Genomic DNA, 15,417 nt, shown 5'->3' with positions numbered 1-15,417 from the left:
TTCCTGTCGCTTAGGAAATTCCAAGGGTTTTAGGAGCTGTGTCCCAGGAACTGAGGACAATGACCAAATATCTTTCTGTGACACTAAAGGACACCCTTTGGTCTCTGACCACAGATTCCTCATAAAAAAGGATGATATTTACTGGCACATTTCTAGCTTCCCATGTAGTCACTGATAATCCAGTCTGTCATCCTGTTGCATGAAAATGTCTCCCTAGCTGAGGCACTCAGGCGTGCAGGCTTCCAGTTGAGCTTGTCACTTTCCACAGGTGAGAGTGATCTTGGCAATATGTCTTCACCCTTCCAGGCCTCTGGTATAATTGAGCTAAGAGACAGTCATCTCTTGTTCTGAGCCTTTTTCAAGATGTCAGCACGATACTGGATTTCCCCTATTACATAACTCATTTACTCATTCCTTTGCCCTCAGCTGCTATTTCTCCTCTCCATTTATCCCCTAATTTTGTTTATTCACCGTTAGGGGATATGGAACCTAACTAGCTTCCACCTCTGTGCTCGTCTAGGTTGCAGACAGCAATACCAGTCTAACGAACGCCGCCTCTTCAGTCCACTCCCTTCGGGTAGGGTAGGATTCCATAGGTAGAGAACTAGTGGGCTATTTCTGACACTAGGCCATAGAGCTGCATTCACTGGTAACCCCGGTTTTGCCAGATAGGATGAAGGCCTAACCTGCCCCATCAGGCCCTTAGGAATTCTGACATAAAGGTTTAGAATAGTTCCAGTTTCTTTCTTAGAAATCATTCCTGCTTCCAGCACTGGTAGTTGCAGCCCTGATCCTGGGACCACTGCATCAGATAGGAAAAAGAAAGGTGAGATGATGTAGGGAAGGAAAAAAAAAAGTGGTCATACCAGAATCTTTTCCTTGGGAAGAATGGTGGTCATACCAGCACCCTTTCCCAACCCCTCTGCCCCAGGTTCACCAGGAAAACAGGACTCTCTCCAGTGGGGACACTCCCTTAGGCCCCCCTTATGTGAGCACACACTTGTGAAGGCATGGAAGCCAGCCCTTCCTGCCTCTATCTCCCCCAATTTTAGACAGTAAATATTTCAACTGCCTGTTCCAATTCTCTATTAAGTCATTTCTCTGAGGGTAATATGCAACACAAAGCACCCATTTGCTGAGATATCTCTTCCCACTGGAGGACATGGTGGGCTGCAAAGTGTGTCCCTCGGTCTGGAATAGGTGCACTATCTTCTGGTTCTTTTGTAGCATTCTGAGCATACTTGTATCTACCACTGGGTAAGCAAATACCAGTCCGGAGTCAGTGTTGATTTCTCTCAGGACTCAGTTGTAGCCTCCTGGGCCTACTGGCATTAGCCTGACTTGTGAGCTAAGTGCAGGGCCCCCACCCCACCCAAAACAGCCTTTACTGGCATTTTGTTTCTCAGAGGGTGCAACAGGAATATATCTAGATTGAGTCCATCTCTGCATTGTTGCAGCCTGTCCCCGCCATGTCCACTCCTTTCATGGACCTCGGTGGCCACCTAGGTGAGCATATGAGGGTATCTCCTGTTGATTCCATTTATCTTCTGATGCTGGAAGGGTTTTCTTTTGATGGGCATCGATACATCCTACTTTAATGCACTCTTCAAATTCCCATGGTGGTTCCCAGCTGGGCTAAGTCCCACAAGATTGCCCTCACTTCAGATGCCAGTTACAAGTATCAGGTTCCCAGGTTAACCATACTTCTCTCTGACTTGGTTACAAAGACAAGGGGTTCCCACAACCTCCTCCCATATTTATGTTCATTAATTTGCTAGAATGGCTCACAAAACTCTAGAAAACACTTTACTTTCTATTACTGGTTTATCATAAAAAAGACAAATGAATAGGCCGATGAAGAGGCACATAGGGTGAAGTTCGGAAGGATCCTGAGCACAGAAGCTTCTGGTCCCATGGAGTTGTGGTATGCCACCCTCCTGGCATATGGATGTATTCACCAACTCAGAAGCTCTCTGAATACTATTGGTCAGGGGGTTTTATGGCAGTTCCATTACATAGGCATGATTGATTGATGAACCATTGAAACTGACTCCATCTCTAGGATCTCTTTCTTTCTAGAGGTTGGGGGTAGAGCTGAAAGTTCTAAGCTCCTAATCAAGTCTTAGTCTTTCGGAAGACCCGCCCCCATCCTGAAGCTATCTAGGGGCCCATTAACAATTGTCTCACTATGGCCGGGTGCGGTGGCTCACGCCTGTAATCCCAGCACTTTGGGAGGCCGAGGCGGGTGGATCACAAGGTCAGGAGATCGAGACCATCATGGCTAACATGGTGAAAGCCTGTCTCTACTAAAAATACAAAAAATTAGCCAGGCATGGTGGTGGGTGCCTGTAGCCCTAGCTACTTGGGAGGCTGAGGCAGGAGAATGGCCTGAACCCAGGAGGTGGAGCTTGCAGTGAGCGGAGATCATGCCATTTCACTCTAGCCTGGGCGACAGAGCGAGACTCTGTCTCAATAAAAAAAAAAGGATTGTTTCACTAAAACAAAAGAGGCTCCTATCACCCTTGATACGAAATTCCAAATTTTTCTGTGATACCACATGGCCATTGATTGTTTTGCTATTTGTTAATGTCTCTCATAATAACTTCTGAGCTCGGTATATATTAGAGTATTAGCTCCTTGTCATATATTAAAAATATTTTTACTTTAGTTGTCCATTAACTTTATTTTTCATGACACTTGCTGTACAAAGGCAGATTGTTTTCATCTTTAAGTGAAGAAAACTATTACTGGTTTATTATAAAAAGTAATATTAATTTGTATTTAAATCTTTGATCTAGCTAGAATTTTTTTTTTTTTTTAGACTGAGTCTCGCTCTGTCGCCCAGGCTGGAGTGCAATGGCTCAATCTCGGCTCACTGCAACCTCCGTCTCCCGGGTTCAAGCGATTCTCCTGCCTCAGCCTCCTGAGTAGCTGGGGTTACAGGCACACATCACCACGCCTGGCTAATTTTTATATTTTTAGTAGAGACGGGGTTTCACCATGTTGGTCAGGCTGGTCTCAAACTCCTGACCTTGTGATCCACCCGCCTCGGCCTCGCAAAGTGCTGGGATTATAGGCATGAGTCACCGCGCCTGGCAGAATTGTTTAATAAGATATACAGGCCAAGCACACGGGCTCATGCCCATAATCCCAGCACTTTGGGAGCCCGAGGTGGGCTGATCACTTGAACCCAGGAGTTCAGGATGAGCCTGTGCAACATGGCAAAATCCCATCTCTATAAAAAATACAAAAATTAGCTGGGCATGGTGGTGCATGCCTGTAGTCCCAGCTACTCTAGAGGCTGAGGTGGGAGGATCACCTGCACCCAGGAGGCACAGGGTTCAGTAAGGCAAGATCATGCCACTGCACTCCAGCATGGGCAACACAGCGAGACCCAGTCTCAAATAAATAAAAGCAATAAAATACCCCATGGTACTCTTTAATATATTTTAATTTTCATTTATTTAATTACTTGTTGAATTATTTATTTTCCCATACTGATTTGGAAGGGTACCATGATCATTTCTCTAAAACTTTGGTTTATTTCTGCAGTATTTCATTCTATTGATCTATTCTTGTGCCAGTAAAATACTCTGTTTTATTGTTGCTCTGCAAAGCTTTTAGTATATACTAAGGCTAATCCTTCTGGGTTCCCCTGAATTATTCTGGTGTTGTGATTTTTTTATTGGACTTGCACTGGAGTCAGTGATATACAGAGAACTAGCCTCTTCATGAGTCTTCCTATTCAAGAATGTGGTAAGTTTATTCATCTAAGTTTTGCCTCAGAAGGAGTTTTGCTGTGTTTATACAAGTTTCATTTATTCTTTTTGTTAGATGTTTGTTTTCTTTAGCTGAGTTTTTTTCCCCCATTATGTTTCTTAACTAGTAAATCTGGCAAGTTTTCCCCATTTATTTTCATTAAAGAAAATAAGAGCTAAAATCACATAAAATAGCCATATTTGATTCTGGTGTTGTAATCTTATTGCATATTTGTGTGTGCACGTTGCTGTTTCTAATATTTATATTTAGTTTCGCGGGGAATTATTCTGTTTCTTTCTGTTTAAAAATTTTCTTCCCCAGCTCTGCTAAGTATATTTGGAGACAGATAGGTCTACTAGATTACTGTTTTATCTCTCTATTATATAATAAACCTCTACTTTTTCTGTTTATCAACCAAAAAAAAGAAACTGGTTCTATTTGCTCAGCTCACAAAAGAGAAAACCAATTAGTGTATCTGTTCTCCTGCCATTCTACCCGATTTACTTCCATTTTCATTGGCCTATTTTATCTATTATCATCTTTTTTAACATTATGTCACCTTTCTTTCAATAATTGTAATTGCTTTGTTGCCACAGTCACCATAGAGAATTAAGTGTATGTTTAATGAGATTTGCTTGCCATATCCTTTCACCCCAGAGTGGCTTACAGTATTCTCATTTTTTTGATGTCAAACTAGTTGGGATCTCTGGTAGTTCAATGACCGCTTGTATAGTCATGGGGGTAGTCAATGTGTTACTAGGAGAAGTTGTTATATTTTTCTGTTACTTACCAAGGATACATAAAGCATCTACCCACATACGAGGGGTTCACCGTGTATGTGCCATGGCAGTTATTGGCTGAAAGTCTGGACAGGACAGCCACCTTTAAACCTAGAGACAAGTTGAGCTGTTATAAAACTGAAAGGCAAAAGTAAGAATTTGGATTTTCTACACCAGCCTGGTTGGTGCCTGCCTTTTCCACATCAACAGTTTGGTACCTGAGTAAATGACAGTGGAGGAGGAGTAAGGAGGGGCTTGGAACTTAACAAGGCTTATTGCTGCATTTGTGAGAAAGACCTATTTCTATGTATTCTTCACTCCACTTGCCTAGTGATCACCCCTTTCAGGTTTCTTCTAACAGCGACAACCTTGGGAATTTCAAACTAAATCTTCAGTATGATAAGGTTATACAGGACTAAAAAGTGGGTAGCAATAAATGGGCTTTAGAAAACAAAGCATGAAGGTTTTCCCAGGCACTTTGAACTAATGCAAACATATACAGTACAGAAAAGAGAAGATGTAACTGTTTTCTCTGAAAAAAAGGTTTATTGCATATGGAAATCAATAGATATCTTTTACAAAAAAAGGTTAGAACAAAGATCTCACATTTGTAAAGGCACATATGAAACATTTTATAGCAAGCACAAGGGCAGTGAGAACATCAACAAGGTTCAATATCTAAATAAGACTTTATAAAAACAGATAGGAAACAGTGCAAAAAATACTGTCAAAGTCAGTTCTATACACCTCATAACTGTGTATACAACTGGCAAGCATAAGCTTATTCACTGATATAAAATAGCACATAGAATAGCATGCATAGTTTTATTTTAGGCTTTTCATATTATTAAATTGATAGGAAGTCTATACCAAAGTACAGTTGACATGAATATTGATAAAAATCACTCCCCAGCTTAGGGAATGTCCTATAAACATCTCAGCCCTCTCTCTGCTTACAACTACACTTTGGTAGTAAGGAGACTGGGCTTCCATCTTGCAAGGTGGCAAGCGGCCACCACAGGGGGAGAATGTGCTCTCAGGATCCCAAGTCCCAACCTGGAATGCATTTCTTACGGCAACAACAGAAAAGATGGTGATTAGATGTCTGGGTCAGCCCACAAAAGCCAACCACATCTGACTAACACAGCCCTCCATTTGGGCTGTGGTGGAGGTCAGTGGGCTCCTATGGGCTGGCCCAAGAACCGTAAGAACAAACCGGTTTCTAAGTTGGGGACTTGCCTATACATTGTTTCAAAATGAAACCTAATAAATGTCATATGTTTTGAGTGACATTGTTTGATACCAAAATTCACAATATTTTGTGAAACAAAGAGCAAGGAAAGCATCAAAATACTGAAGTAGGGAGCACAAGCCTAGTCCAGTGAAACAAACTAGATTAGCTTGTTATTTGATGTAACACAAGTTACATAAGGTTACACGTTTATTAGTAATCTGCATATTTAGACCTTTTTCCCACTGAAGTATCCTCAAGTACATTAATTAGCTATTGAAGGAACAAAGGACATACATAGGAACTCATCTCTGATGAAGTGTAACTTTATGTCAGAAAGGAGAAGGCTAATGAATTTTTAAGATTCCAAACAGTGGCAAGAAAGTTCAAAGGAAATTGCAGTAAAATTGTACAATGTTCAAGTTGAAAAAAAAAATGGCTCTGAATTACACCATTCAGTTCTATGCTCAAGGTGTATATTAGCTAACACTGCAGTTTTGAGAGGTGGGAGGCCCCTGAGAAATGCTGAGAACGCCAGGCACTCCAGCTCTGAGAGTCACCCTAGCTAAACTCAAAGCAGCATTCTTGAGATTTTAGCAAAAGGCTCCGCCCCAAGCCACAAAAAGATCCCAATCCAATCTTTTCAGCTTTATCCTCTAAAACCTTTTGTCAGATGAGATGGCATTTGTGTTTCCCAGGAGGAGAAGGTTGGGGAAGAAAATGAAGATAGCTTACATACAGATTTTGGATGACCAGCTAATCTTACCCCTTCCTAGATAAGTGAAAACAGATAAAATGTTTCTGGGCAGGTTTACCACCTGTTTCACTAGAATGGCCAGTCTGTGTGAAGAGGCTATAATGAAGAAAACCTCCTTGCAGGGAGAAGCTAGAAACAAATGGGTCTTCCTACACATCACTCTGCCAAATGTAACCTCTCTCAATCTATATAAGTTCACCTTGAAATAAATATTAAGTACTGCTGTCATCATTGTTTCAAACAGAGCTTCTTTCATTTCTTCTAACAGTAAGTGACTGATTCTATCAGCAAGGGAGCAAAAGGGTGAGAAAGGAAGCTTCCTGCTTGCTGAGTTTTCTAGCTATTTTCATTCTGGTTATTTTCATCTGCCAGATCTTTTTTTTTTTTTTTTTTTTTTTGAGACAGTCTCACTCTGTTGCCCAGGCTGGAGTGCAGTGGCACGATCTCAGCTCACTGCAACCTCCACCCCTGGGTTCAAGCGATTCTCCTGGCTCAGCCTCCTAAGTAGCTGAGACTACAAGCATGTGCCACCATGCCTGGCTAGCTTTTTTTTAATTTTTTTATTTTTAGTAGAGACAGGGTTTCACCATGTTGGCCAGGCTGGTCTTGAACTTCTGACCTCAGGTGATCTGCCTGCCTCAGCCCCCCAAAGTGCTGGTTTGATTACAGGTGTGACCCACCACATCTGGTCATTTGCCAGATCTTATTCTTTGAAACTATACAAGCAATTTTTAAAAAATTACAGTAAGATTCCCTAATTACATATTTTAGAGAGGTTTAAGGCAATGATTCTCTGACGAGGTTTAACTCTTTCATCTGGGTTGCACTCATAGGATAGGTAAAGAAAAGAAAAAGTGTACTGTTGAGAGTTGATTCATAAAGCAGATGGGGAAATATGAAAAGGTAGTAGAGACTGGGTGTGGTGGCTCACGCCTGTAATCCCAGCACTTTGGGAGACTGAGGGGGGTCTTCTCGAGGTCTGGAGTTTGAGACCAGCCTGGCCAATATGGCAAAACCTTGTCTCTACTAAAAATACAAAAATTAGCCGGGTGTGGTGGCACACACCTGTAATCCCAGCTACTTAGGAGGCTGTACTCCAGCCCGCGCAACAGGAGCAAGACTCTATCTCAAAAAGAAAAAAAAAAGAAAAGGCAGCAGACCCTAAGTGAACAAGGTGCTCATGGAATGAAGAGGGTGACAGCACACAACAGTCCCACCCGTTCCCCTGAACAAGACAAGGAACCCCAAAGTCACTGCATGTACATCCCAGTTTTGTGGCCTGAATATAAACATGACCTGCTCTAAAGGGGAGTGTGCTCGGCAGCACCTCAGAGATCACAGGGGAGAAGAATCAAGAAATGCAGGAGCCACATGGGTAAGCAGAATGCTCTGCTAACAAGCAAGGCAAGGAAAGGCTGCCAGTGGCAGGTGAGGGAAGATGGTGCTTTTGAGCAGCAAATCCAGGCAAATATGACAAATCGCGCCTCACAATCCATGACATTCATCAAGCTCTACCTCAACAGTGAAGACAGTTTAAAACTACGAGCTAGGGTGAAATAGACTCCACCACTGCTGCAGGGTTTCCCTAGCATGCCACTTGGTGGTTCCCATCACGCTGACATTACAGAAAGGGAGGTAGGAGGTAGCAGAGGCATTACAGAGTTCAGAAAATTATTTGTGAAACAGAGAACTTTTAGATAGCAACTTCAGGACTGATCCAAAAATCCTTCCTCTCCCGCTCCTCATTTATAGAAATTCTTGGGCAAGTTTATGGCATTTTTGGGAAATAATGATCCTGATGGCCCAAAGTGTGGCAGAAGGAGCAATGACTTTCTATACAAATGCTGGTCACACTCAGGCTGCCCAGTAGCTCCAGCCCTCCTGCCTTGTAACTCAATGTCCTTGAATTTATTTTTAAAATGGGAAGGCTAAACAAAGCTCCAAACAGTAGGAACTGATACACAGCCGCTTCTTTACTGCACCAAACAATCATTTTCCAGTCTATGAAATTGATGGATGCCAGATACTCAATGCTAGGCTCATGGACATTTTAATAGGGAATATCTCAGTTTGGCCTTGAGAAAGAAGATGAAGCTATATTAAGCTGGAAAGATAAGGTAGTCTGCTGAATAAAAATACTTACCTATCTGAGTTTCTAACAGAAACACAAAAGCTGAGAGCAGGTAGGATAAAGGCTGAGTGTTGACGGGGCAAGCTGGTGGTCAAGTTTCACAGGGCCCCCTGAATAACACTGACTTCTGGACGACACATTTGAGATAGCAGAATTTGATGAGATTTCTACCATGTTTCTCCCTGACATGTTGCTGTTACTTTCAACAGATGCCATCTGTAAGGTCCTTTGCCCCAAAATATCTTAGAAGCTTAAGTAAAGACAAGAACTATTTTGCTTCCTTGCTCAGCATTCAAGAGAAGTATCAAATGCAGTTTAACATCTTACAGCTTTATTGGCACCCTATAGGGCCAACTAGTTTGCCAACCATAAAGCTGTAGGCCATTGGAAAATTTGTGCGGTTTCTATGAAAGACCTGAATTTCTCCATTTGGAAACCATGCTGGATGAGCTGTTGCTCTGCTCATGAAAAGAAATCACTAAATAAGAGCATGATGAGTGTCTCAAAACCCATTGGCAAAACAATAAAACACAACAGCAGAATAATTGTTGGTAAAACATGGAAACGCTAAATTCCCAAAAACGGCTACCCTAAGAGCCCAACAGTAATTATGTGGTGCTTCCAGAAATTTCTTATTCTAGGAGCTCCATAGAGTTATTTCTGAGACTGAGGAAGAACACAGGTCTGACCCAATCCCATCCCTTGAATACGTGCTCCCTGGCACACATCCCAGAATGCCCTATACCCTCTACCCCCCAACCCCCCCACCTCAAGGGATTGGCAGATCTTCCCCAAATGAAAATCAGTAATGAAACAGTTGTCCTTTACCAAAGGGGGCAATCAAGGACCCTCTGCAAATACCAGAATATCATGGATGCTCAAGTCTTTTATATAAAATGGCATAGTATTTGCATATAACCTATGTACATCTCTTGTATACTTTAAATCATCTCTAGATTACTTACAATACCTAACTCGATGCCTACACATCACTTCATTTGCGTGAATTCAATGTAGTATTCAGCATGTGGCAAATTCAACTTTTGCTTTTTGGAACTTTGTGGGTTTCCCCTCTTCCCCAAATATTTTTCAATCTGTACTTGGTTGAATATAGGGATGTGGAACCCACATATAGGGGTGGTCAACTGTATTCATCTTCACCATCAAATGTACCATTAGATGGGGAGAGACTAGAAAGCACATTCTGCTTTTTGACAAAGGACAGTTTTGGGACCCATATGTCATGTAACAAGTAGGCTGAGGTCAGTTAATACAGACTGCTCATAGGGAAAGGACAGCAGCTAAAAACTCCAAGGTGATGTGCCTGATGGCCAATCCGGCTTAAGAGAAACTGCAGTGCACTATCTACCTCTGCGACTTCCGTGTCCCAGGAGATGGCCCATTCACCAAGTGATGCAAGGATCACTATGAGCAGGGCAGCAGGTTCACGAAAAGAGCCGGCCCACCCAGGGTACACCTTTTGTGTTCATTAGCACTGCTCTGGAGAAATGACATCTGGTGTTGGGATCTACACTGTATCGGGGGAAGATATAGGTGATCCATGCGAACACTGTCTGTTCGCAGAAAATATGGTCCATTATTGGAAATTTCATATGGGTCAATCTATATTTAGCTGGAAAAATAGTCAGCAGGATGAAAAGGCCAGCCTGCTGTACCCACTGGAGTTTACAACTGAAAAGCACAAGCTGAAAGAAGACAGGATAAAGGTTAAGTAGGTGTAAGCCGTGGTCAAGTCCTACAAGGCCCACAGCAGTCTACATAGACCCTCTCTTCAGGCTGATGAAAGAGGGGGCCAGAGATAGCCAAGTGACTCTTTGGAAAACAATGGCAGTTTCGTTATAATTTTTAAAAGTGGTTCCTCTCTTTAATCTACAAAATTAAAAGTAAAATTCTCTCAATTTAAGCTCTTCAAAAGCTTATGATTCAAAATATTCCATATAGGTGTTTTTACCTTCCCTGATCTTATTGGTTAGCTCCGACTGAATAGAGCAGCTCATTCATCTTTACTCCTGTGTAATCAATGTTTAACATCCTTTTTTCATGCAGCTAAATCCTCCTCTACTTCCTATCTGGGGAAAGAAGTGCATACTAATGTCTACGCTATCTGTAAATGCTACCAGAGACTCTTGCTAAAAGGTGATATATCCAGTATATCCTTAGAACCCAAGGAAACCAAAGAAACCTCAGCAGGACATTCCTCAACTGAGCCAGCAGGCTCATCTCATCTCAAGGATGAAGACATCAGATTCAGCCCCCACGATTCAGGGACCACAGTAAACAAGGATGAATACCTCGGGTCAATGTATCCAAATGAGTACAGATGAAAGAAACCAAATGGTTCCATTGGAAAACCTCGAACACAGCGGCTGGAAAATGTTTGATGGCTTTGTTGTGAGATGGTAACTTTTTTTTCCTCCATTTTTAATTTTCTCCCTTCAAATCCAAACTGCAGCAATAGACACTGACAGCTCTAGCTTTAGACTTGATACATCATCAGGAAATCATTCCAAAAGCTCTAACTAGATAACTAATTTAATACACTTTGCTTCAAGGTTTATTCCTTGGCTTGCTTCCCAGATATAAAGCATCTCTGGGCAATTATTATGCAGATGCCACTGAAAGGATTTTAAATGGCTGCTGCTAATTTAATAGGAGATATGCTGGCATTTACTGGAGATGTGAAAAGGAATGCAAAATGTGCTAAAGAACCAAAGGCATTTGTTTTTAAAAGTGAAATATGTGGAACAACTCTTAAATGTTTTCTTTTGGGTTTCAATATAAACTTTGGCTAGAAAGTTGAATATTAAACCTACTTCCTCCCTGCATTTTGTACACTAATGAATATTCCCGTAGCATACGGCAGGGACAGTGGATGAATTTCAAGAAAGCCCATGAGCTCTGATGTCCTCAAAGACACACCAGATCTATATGCTGTCCACATGAGACATTCTAACAGTGCCCACCTTGGGGCTTAGAGATAAAAGATAAATACTGATGTTGTTCATCATGCAATAAACCAGTAACTGAGACCACTTGCTAAAACATCCCTAACAGTAGAAATCCCAAGGATGGAAAAACCTCCAAGGAAAGGACACAAATACCTTTTTGCTATTGATGAGCTTCTTATAATAAGGGTTATAAGCTCTGTTCCACTGAAAATACATGTAATACTAATGGTTTTCTTCCCAGGATATACGATGAAACTCTAGAATCTACAAAGATCAGCAGGTTATACTCCTTCACTGAGTCTTCAGACCTTGAAGCAGCAGACAGAGGGGAAGCCCTCCATCCCCAGATATTCTGAGTCTAACTACAGAGTACAGCCACCACAACACCTGGCCAGGTTGAAAAGAGGATTCGTTTTCCAAAGAACTTAATGGGGAATATGCAACCTGTTGGCATGTGGTGATGGGATGTCACAAAGGTCTACTTTTTCTGGTTGATTTGATGCCACTCCTTCATCTTTTTAGCTCGGGGGGACAAAAGCAGCAATGAAGAAAGGCATATGGAACTCTCACAGCAGTCAACTCTAAGAAAAAAACCCCTGCAATTAAATTTTCCTTTCTACTACATGTAGTTTTCCTTGACAACCTTTTTTCCTTTTTTCTGGAGGCAGGGTCTCTCCGTAGCCCAGGCTGGACTGCAGTGGCAAGATCATGGCTCACTGCAGTCTCAAATTCTTTGAATGAGGTGATCCCCCCGCCTCAGCTTCCTGAGCTGAGACTATAAGGGCAAACCACCACGCCTGGCTAATTTTTGTACTTTTTGTAGAGACGGGGTTTCATCATGTTGCTCAGGCTGGTCTTGAACTCCTTAGCTCAAGCAATCTGCCCGCCTTGGCCTTTCAAAGTGCTGGGATTTACAGGTGTGAACCACCGTGCCTAGTTGACTACAGTTTTTAAATTCCAGGTTTGTTCTTTGAACTGATCACTGTGGGCGTTCCATATGCCTTCCTCCACTGCTGCCTTTTCCCCGAGCTGAAAAGACAAGGAAGATGTGGCATCAAATCAACCAGGAAGAGCACGCCCTCTGACTTCCTATCACCACGTAACAACATATCAAAGTTGTACTCAAGAAAAAGGTGCATATCCAAGTTGTACTCAAGAAAAAGTAGACATAGAATGATAAATCCCCCAAAATGCAGTAAGAGGAAAAATGTACAAAACATGATTTATTGTGTACCAACCTTGGAAATTCAGAAGGACACTGACCAATGAAGCCACAGGAAGAAACTAAGAACTGGGCTTCCAAGTGAAGATAACTGACCAGACAGTGGATTTTATGAAGAAAAGGAAAGAAGCACAGGGCTTTGCCAATGACAATTCTACCATCGTTCATCAAGTGGCCCCAAGTTTGGACTATGGGGTCCTGAGTAGGATTAATTCTGATCTTGCAGGCCAAAGCCTGAAGATGATACCAGCACAGTGGGGGTCAAATTTGATGTGTTTCCTGGCCAGGACCCCTGTTACGTAGCTAAATGCCATACAGTTCCTATAAATCAGCTTCCCCATCTGTTTCCTTGATGACTTTTCCAATGACTTAGTGACCTCAACTTTCGGGTCTCTGTCCAGCACACACATCTTATGTCAATAAAAAACAATGATCATCAAGGCCCTGCCTGAACAACACAATCCTCAAAGGCCCTGCCCAACTCCTTTCTCTTTCTAGGTCTGCTATTCTCTCTCAATTAGGGTAGAGCCTTAACTGCACAGATGGCCTGGTCCAGAGCCTCAATGCCACCAGACAGGGTCCTACTGAGCAAACGGGAGAGGTAGCAACAAAAACCCAGGGTACAGGCCCCAGCAGGGAAACACAAGCTCCAGAGCCCAGAATAAGGGGTGGTTAAGAAAAGCGCAACACAGAGCTTCTCTTTCGGCCCCAAAGATGGCAATTACTGCACTGTAAAGGCAGCACTGTCTTTAGCTGTTCTGTCTTTAACTCAAGCTTGTGGGGAAGTTGGGGGTGGGGTGTTGGGGAGAGGAGATTACTGAGGATGAGGGGCAGAAATGAGGAAGAGAGGAAACTGTCTATCAAGGCTCATGAGTCCCAAAATATAAGAGAATCGTGCTTGTTCCTTCAGACCCTTTTCTTTAAATTTCAGGATGAATTACTTTTCTTACCATCTTTGCTTTGGATATACGTAATGAATGATGAATGAATTAAGCTGATGAATTTCAGGGCTGGTTACAAATCTGGCTGCAACTTCACAAGAGATGTGCTCCCTCATGCCTCTGTCCCCAAAACGATCCAGCAGGCAACCTTACCTACTGACATATATATGCAGATCAGTCAAAATGTGGTTCGAATGAAAAGTACTATATTATTAAGAAAACTGCATTATAATAATTCACAAAAGTTACTCCAAAGGGGAAAAAAATAAATTATCTCATATAAAATAATACATGGCATGTGTGAATAATCCTGGCTATTTCTTCAGAGAGCCTGCTTGCTGCCAGCCACCTGCACCCCCGCGGGGGGAGCAGATGTTTTCCGGAGGTGACTCTTCCCGCACGATGGAGCTGGGTCCCTCCTCCAGGAGCTGGACTGGGGGGATTAAATGAGTCTGGAGTTTTGGAGGAACTGGATGAGGACTTGGTAGACAAACTTGTACTGAGCGATGGTCTGGATCATGAACATCCTCTGCTCCCTGAGGAGCCTCAGCATCATGGGCACTTCCACCTTCTGCAAGAAAAGAGAGAAAGCACAAGGTCCTGAGACAGGAGGCTTCCCTTAGAGCATTCCTCATTCTCTCATTCAGGAAGCACTCACCCACTGCCCATGCCCAGGTATAAGAGAAAGCAAGGGACTCTGCCCCGGCTGGGTTTTAAGTATCAAACAGTTTATACCAGCAACTGGAGAACCTGGTCATCATGTGTCACTGGTGGGATATTTTATTTTTATTTAATTTCAAATTTTCTGAGAGTGTCTTGCTGTGTCACCCAGGCTGGAATGCAGTGGCACAGTCATAGTTCACTGCAGCCTTCAACTCCTGGGCTCAAGCAGTCCTCCTACCTGAGTCTCCCAAAGTGCTGGGGTTACAGGCGTGGGCCACCATACCTGTCCTGATGTATTATTTTAAATACAGACTAGTCTGCTGGATAAAACATAAAGGCTGGAGTGAGACCTGACTGGTACTCTCAACTCCACCACAACCCAATGACAGGATTTAAGACATCTCAGGGTCTTAGTTTCCTCATCTGTAAAATCAGTAAATAATGCTTTCCTCTAACAGCAGTGTGGCCTTGCCCTAGTTAGTGACATTTCCTCAGCAATAACATGGGGTATGAAATAACATCTGCCTCATGGGATCAAATGATGAAACACCTATCAAGCATTTAGTGCACAGTGAGTGTTTAATAAATATTACTCATTATTCCTTTTTTTTTTTTTTTGAGACCGTGTTTCACTCTTGTTGCCCAGGCTGGAGGTTAGTGGTATGATCTCGGCTCACTGCAACCTCTGCCTCCCAGGTTCAAGAGAGTCTCCTGCCTCAGCCCCCGGAGTAGCTTGGATTACAGGTGTGCACCACCACGCCTGGCTAATTTTTTGTAATTTCAGTAGAGACAGGGTTTCATCATGTTGGCCAGGGTGGTCTTGAACGCCTGACCTCTGGTGATCTGCCCGCTTTGGCCTCCCAAAGTGCTGGGATTACAGGCGTGAGCCACTGCGCCTGGCCTCATTATTCCTTTATTAACATTAATAAATGTTGTTAATGCCATTATAATCTCACAGGACTGTG

At 42.6% G+C, this 15,417-nt stretch overlaps 1 protein-coding gene across 2 annotated transcripts in view; it reads right to left on the bottom strand.

The window, feature by feature from the left end:
- Nucleotides 1-5,064: 5,064 nt before the first annotated feature.
- The window catches only part of PTPN14 (protein tyrosine phosphatase non-receptor type 14), a 205,382-nt gene continuing 195,029 nt past the window's right edge, over nucleotides 5,065-15,417 (bottom strand). The window contains exon 19 of one of the 2 annotated variants that reach the window (XM_007988457.3): nucleotides 5,065-14,360. In XM_007988457.3, coding sequence (XP_007986648.2) covers nucleotides 14,232-14,360 — 129 coding nt within the window. In that variant the 3' untranslated portion in view covers nucleotides 5,065-14,231. The remainder of the gene's footprint in view (nucleotides 14,361-15,417) is intronic. The other variant, XM_007988458.3, reaches the window with a different exon arrangement.

The sequence above is a fragment of the Chlorocebus sabaeus genome, chromosome 25, assembly GCF_047675955.1.
Source record: "Chlorocebus sabaeus isolate Y175 chromosome 25, mChlSab1.0.hap1, whole genome shotgun sequence".
Classification (NCBI taxonomy): domain Eukaryota; kingdom Metazoa; phylum Chordata; class Mammalia; order Primates; family Cercopithecidae; genus Chlorocebus; species Chlorocebus sabaeus.
The sequence above is the reverse complement of the archived record's forward strand: the minus strand, read 5'-3'. Positions and strand labels throughout refer to the sequence as shown.